Below are 5,883 nucleotides of genomic sequence, written 5' to 3'. Positions count from 1 at the left end.
GCAAGAGCCTTGTAAATTTTGTCGTTGTCAAGGCTCTTTACACTTTTCTTCAGCTCTTCTGACGCTCCGATGAATGTCTTTCCATTATCACTGTACAGCAGTTCTGGTTGACATCGTCTACTGGTGAAACGTCGAAATGCATTTAGGAAAGTACCGGTGTTGAGATCTGGGCAGCTTTCAAGGTGGACTGCTCTCATGATCAAGCACGTGAAAATCAAACCATAATGTTTTTCAAGATTTCCTTTTGTGTCCTCTATATAAAATGGTCCAAAGAAGTCGACACCACTATTGGGAAACGGGAATTGTGTTGCAGCTGATGGGAAGCGGAAAGCGGGAAGAGGAGCCATGATCGGTTGTATGTTCTCTGCATTAAATCTTCTGCATAAAAAACAGCGAAACTTTATGCTAAGTAGACACTTTCGCAAGCCAAATACGTGGTATCGTTGCTGACAAACGCTTTGACGGGTTCTGTTCCCTGATGAATGCATATGCGATGAGCGTGTTCTAGGTACAAACGTGTGATTGTGTCTTTCGCATGCAGAATAATTGGACACTTTTCTATTTCAAGTAAATCAGGAGCAAATTGAGGTCTTCCACATGAACGGAGTATACCGTTTTGATCGAGGATTGGGTTTAAAGACCGTAGTTTGCATTTACTGTGGGGCTTGAGGCCCCTTTTTAATGATGAAACTGCCGTGTGAAATGAGTTCTCTTGAGAATTTCTGATCAAGTGCTTCCGAGATAGATCAATGTCATCGGTTGTGTACTGTTGTTTGCTGTCACGAAGTTTCTTTGCTCTGAACAGTAAGCTAAAGACAGTGGCTAAGGTGAGTAGCATTTTCGTCCAAGACGAAAAACGTGCTGGGTCTATGATTGGCTCTGGAACATTTGAAGCTGTATGTGCTGTGGTTGCTACGACAGCTGGTTTCGAAGGTACAGCCTGGTTACTGATTTGCTCTGATGATGACAGAAACTCTGGAGGTTGCAACCATTTGAGAGATATTTCACGTGGATCTAGGCCACGAGTGCCATGGTCGGCTGGATTGTTCAATGTGGAAATATGTCTCCATTGTTTTGTTTTGGTTGATGCTGCAATTTCTCTGAGTCGGTTCGCAATATATACAGGTTGTTTTTTGGAAGATGCAATCCAATCAAGGACTACCTGACTATCAGTCCAGAATTGAGTTTTGTTAACTGCGAAAGAGGATTTTTTCACGATTGTAGAATGTAGCCTAACTCCAATTACTGCAGCTTCGAGTTCAAGTTTGGGTACGCTTGTTTGCTTTAATGGAGCAACTTTACATTTTCCAATCAGGAAACAAGTTTCTGTTATCTTTGAATGGTTGTGTGTTATTCGCAGGTACGCTACGGCTGCCATTGCAGCTGTTGAGGCATCAAAAAATATGTGTAATTCAGCACTACTCTCAGAGTAACGAAGACTTGTTAGTGTTCTGGTAAGATGTACTTCAGGCATTTCGAAGTATGAATCTAGTATTTTCTGAAGTCTTCTGCGTATTTGTATGGGTAGTGGTTCATCCCACTTTTTCCCAAGTTTCCAAATTTCTTGGAGAAGTATTTTGAAACGGATTGTCAAAGGTGACAGTATGCTGAGGGGGTCAAATATCGAGCATACAAGGCTAAAGATTTTCCTCTGAGTATACTCAATTGCGTCCGTTGAAAAATCTGTTAGCGGTTTCATAATGAGGGTGTCACTTTTCAGATTCCACTTCTGCCCAAGGACTCTGACAATTTCACTTTTTTCTTCAATGTCATGTGTTGGTATGTTTTTCAGAACATCGGGTTCATTAGAAACAAATTTTGTGAGTCGGAAGCCACCTTCCTGGAGACTCTGAATCGTTTGCTGAACTGTTTTAGTGGCATTCGTTACCGTATCATGGGACTGGATGTAATCATCCATATAAAAGTGACTTTTGACGGCTCTGACTGCTTCGGGATATTTATCTCCGTTTTTATCAACGCAATGATTCAAAACATAAATTGCGCAGGATGGGGAGCAGGTAGCGCCAAAAATTAGTCTCGTAAACTGATACTGTTGGATTTCATCGTCGTTTATCCACAGGAAACGAAGGGCTGACTGGTCAGTTTGGTTGATAGCAATTTGCATGAACATGCCTTCGATGTCGGCGAGGACTGCAATTTGATTTTCACGAAAGCGCATAAGGACTCCTAGTAGGCTATTAAGTAGGTCAGGACCTGTTAACAAGTTGCTGTTTAGTGATTGTCCGCGGAACTTAGAGGCAGCGTTTGCGACGCGCCGAACCTTGCCGGGCTTGTTAGGATTCTCAACTGGGTGATGTGGGAGATACCAGATTCGATCCGGTGGTGGATCTTGCATCTCAACTGGTTTAACGTAGTTTTTCTCCAAGTCAGTTTGCAGAGTTTTCATATAATTATCACGAAGTTGAGGATTACGCTCGAGTCGCCTATTCAAGCTTTTGACTTGACTGAGGTCGGAAAAATAATTATTTTCCAAATTTGAGTTTTCTTTCCAAGGCAATTTAATTTCAAATCTTTGTCCATTCAATCTAATTGAGTCTTTCATTATCTGGAAAAATTTTTGATCAAGAGGAGACGAAGGCTTGCTGTCTGGTTGAATTCCTTCGGATTCAATTCTCCAGAACTGTTGAACTAGTTCGTCTAGCTCGGATTCGTCCATTCGATTTCTTGAAACTTGAAAGACGAAGGCTTTGTTTGGCAGATTGGAGGATTTAGGATGGTTGTTTGTGCAACAATTTTCGTATTCACCGGCTAGTGTCCAACCTAATTTAGTTTTGACACCAAACGGTTGATGTTGATTTCCTTGAATGACATGAGTGGGATAGGTGAATGCAAAGGCGTTAACACCAAGGAGGGCGCCGATTTTGCCATCGGCAATATGAGGAAAGTGAATATGGCGTAGATTGTTAAATGCATCGCAAATTTGATTCAATTGGAAAACATTTGCGGCACTGACATTTAAAGATGGTGTGCTGTATGCTCGAGAGAGTTAAAAGGAATTTTCTGATGATTTGTAAGGAGTAATGGTGACTGGCTCATTTAGTTTAGAGAGAGTCATGTTATTTTCAGTTTTGAGGAACTGAAGAGGAACTGATTGTTGAGATTCGCAAGGAAGCTCAAGATATTCTGAAATGGCATCCAGAACAAAACTAAATTGACTACCAGGATCAATTAAGGCATATGTATCGAAGGCTTTATTTCCTTTCAGAAAGGAAACGGGGATGAGTTGAAGCTGCTCATACCAGTTTTTTGGTGCATCGGACTCTGGTTGATGCTAAAAGACTGATTGGTACTGCTTCCATTTAGGTTTCGTCTTTGAGGGTTGGTTTGGTTTTGAACGTTGAAGGATTGCCCGTAGCGGCTGTTTGAATTCTTATTCTGCAGGCCTTTTGTCTGAGAAATATTGATCGTATTTTCAACCGCTGTCTTGTTGTTTGACGAAACAGTAGGCTGAGGTTTTTGTGCGTTTTCTCTTGAAAAAGCTGCTGTTGGTCGTTTGATTTGTTTTGCTGGGTCATGCAATGTTGTATGATGAAAACCACTGCATACTTGGCATCGTTTAGTTGACGGACATGTCTGTTTGTGGTGTTTATTGCTAAGACAATTTGTACACAAACTGTTTTTGCTAACAATGCTGTATCTCTCACTAGGAGGACAAAGCTGGTATTCAGGGCAAACTGCAAGGCTGTGATTGCTTTTGCATTTTTCGCAAGATCTGTTTGCGTTGAAACTCTTCGGAGAAGAATTGGTTGACTGCGGCGGCAGACTCTGTTGCAATTGATGCTTTTGGTTCCTGTCCTGATTATCAACTAGAGAGTTTAAAGGTTGTGATGTAAAGTTTCTGTTAGCTGTACCAGCGTTGAAGTTTGAGCTTCCAAACTTTTTCGAATTGGGGAATGTGTTTCTTATGGGGTTTTCCCGGTTAACTTTATCATAAACTTGAGCTTGAAGCTCTAACCACTGTTGGAATTCTTCAAGTGATGGGTCTGAGCGGAACTGAGTGAGACAGTGCTCGGTCCACTTAAGGATGAGGTTGTGTGGAACTTTTTCTGTGGCTTTTTTCAGTAGCGTTGTTGATTGAAGGTCTGCTATAAAACCAAGGTACTGGAATGCCTGAACAAGTCTTTTCAAAAAGGACGAAAAGGCAATAAAACTTTGCTTGTTCTGATGATTGACTTGCCAATTTTCTAGTTGGTTGATAAAGGCATTAACCACGATGGTTCGGTCACCGAAGTGATTTATCAGCTCGTTTAAGGCTGTCTGGTAATACGACGGGTCGCAAGAAGACGCGTGTATCAAGTCTTTGGCTTTTCCTGACACAGAATTCTGTAGATACGTTATTCGGTGTGTATCTGTGATTGATGTGTTATGGTGGATCATACTGTAGAAATTGTTAATCCATTCATGGAAGTGCAGAGGATCTCCATTAAAATTTTGTAACTTTAGTGGAGGTAATTTAATAGAATGTTTATAATCAAGATTAGTCAATTGTGTAACGGGGTTGAAATTAGCATTTGATACACTGGCGTGTGAGTTGTTCGCAATTAATGTATGTATCGAAGGCTTTATTTCCTTTCAGAAAGGAAACGGGGATGAGTTGAAGCTGCTCATACCAGTTTTTTGGTGCATCGGGACTCTGGTTGATGCTAAAAGACTGATTGGTACTGCTTCCATTTAGGTTTCGTCTTTGAGGGTTGGTTTGGTTTTGAACGTTGAAGGATTGCCCGTAGCGGCTGTTTGAATTCTTATTCTGCAGGCCTTTTGTCTGAGAAATATTGATCGTATTTTCAACCGCTGTCTTGTTGTTTGACGAAACAGTAGGCTGAGGTTTTTGTGCGTTTTCTCTTGAAAAAGCTGCTGTTGGTCGTTTGATTTGTTTTGCTGGGTCATGCAATGTTGTATGATGAAAACCACTGCATACTTGGCATCGTTTAGTTGACGGACATGTCTGTTTGTGGTGTTTATTGCTAAGACAATTTGTACACAAACTGTTTTTGCTAACAATGCTGTATCTCTCACTAGGAGGACAAAGCTGGTATTCAGGGCAAACTGCAAGGCTGTGATTACTTTTGCATTTTTCGCAAGATCTGTTTGCGTTGAAACTCTTCGGAGAAGAATTGGTTGACTGCGGCGGCAGACTCTGTTGCAATTGATGCTTTTGGTTCCTGTCCTGATTATCAACTAGAGAGTTTAAAGGTTGTGATGTAAAGTTTCTGTTAGCTGTACCAGCGTTGAAGTTTGAGCTTCCAAACTTTTTCGAATTGGGGAATGTGTTTCTTATGGGGTTTTCCCGGTTAACTTTATCATAAACTTGAGCTTGAAGCTCTAACCACTGTTGGAATTCTTCAAGTGATGGGTCTGAGCGGAACTGAGTGAGACAGTGCTCGGTCCACTTAAGGATGAGGTTGTGTGGAACTTTTTCTGTGGCTTTTTTCAGTAGCGTTGTTGATTGAAGGTCTGCTATAAAACCAAGGTACTGGAATGCCTGAACAAGTCTTTTCAAAAAGGACGAAAAGGCAATAAAACTTTGCTTGTTCTGATGATTGACTTGCCAATTTTCTAGTTGGTTGATAAAGGCATTAACCACGATGGTTCGGTCACCGAAGTGATTTATCAGCTCGTTTAAGGCTGTCTGGTAATACGACGGGTCGCAAGAAGACGCGTGTATCAAGTCTTTGGCTTTCCCTGACACAGAATTCTGTAGATACGTTATTCGGTGTGTATCTGTGATTGATGTGTTATGGTGGATCATACTGTAGAAATTGTTAATCCATTCATGAAAGTGCAGAGGATCTCCATTAAAATTTTGTAACTTTAGTGGAGGTAATTTAATAGAATGTTTATAATCAAGTTTAGTCAATTGTG

The 5,883-nt window shown here is 41.0% G+C and overlaps 1 protein-coding gene across 1 annotated transcript; it reads right to left on the bottom strand.

Moving 5' to 3' along the window:
- Positions 1-400: 400 nt before the first annotated feature.
- LOC142352905 (uncharacterized) lies at positions 401-2,407 on the bottom strand. Its single transcript, XM_075405059.1, has one exon. It carries the CDS (start codon positions 2,405-2,407, stop codon positions 401-403), a length of 2,007 nt encoding a protein of 668 aa, XP_075261174.1.
- Positions 2,408-5,883: the final 3,476 nt, after the last annotated feature.

The sequence above is a fragment of the Convolutriloba macropyga genome, chromosome 14, assembly GCF_964194025.1.
Source record: "Convolutriloba macropyga chromosome 14, txConMacr16.3, whole genome shotgun sequence".
NCBI classification, from domain to species: Eukaryota; Metazoa; Xenacoelomorpha; order Acoela; family Convolutidae; genus Convolutriloba; species Convolutriloba macropyga.
This window is presented reverse-complemented; position numbering and strand designations above follow the sequence as displayed.

What these genes read in the sequence shown, in the direction of transcription:
- LOC142352905 (XM_075405059.1), bottom strand. Translation starts at nt 2,407, where the DNA reads ATGAAAACTCTGCAAACTGACTTGGAGAAAAACTACGTTAAACCAGTT.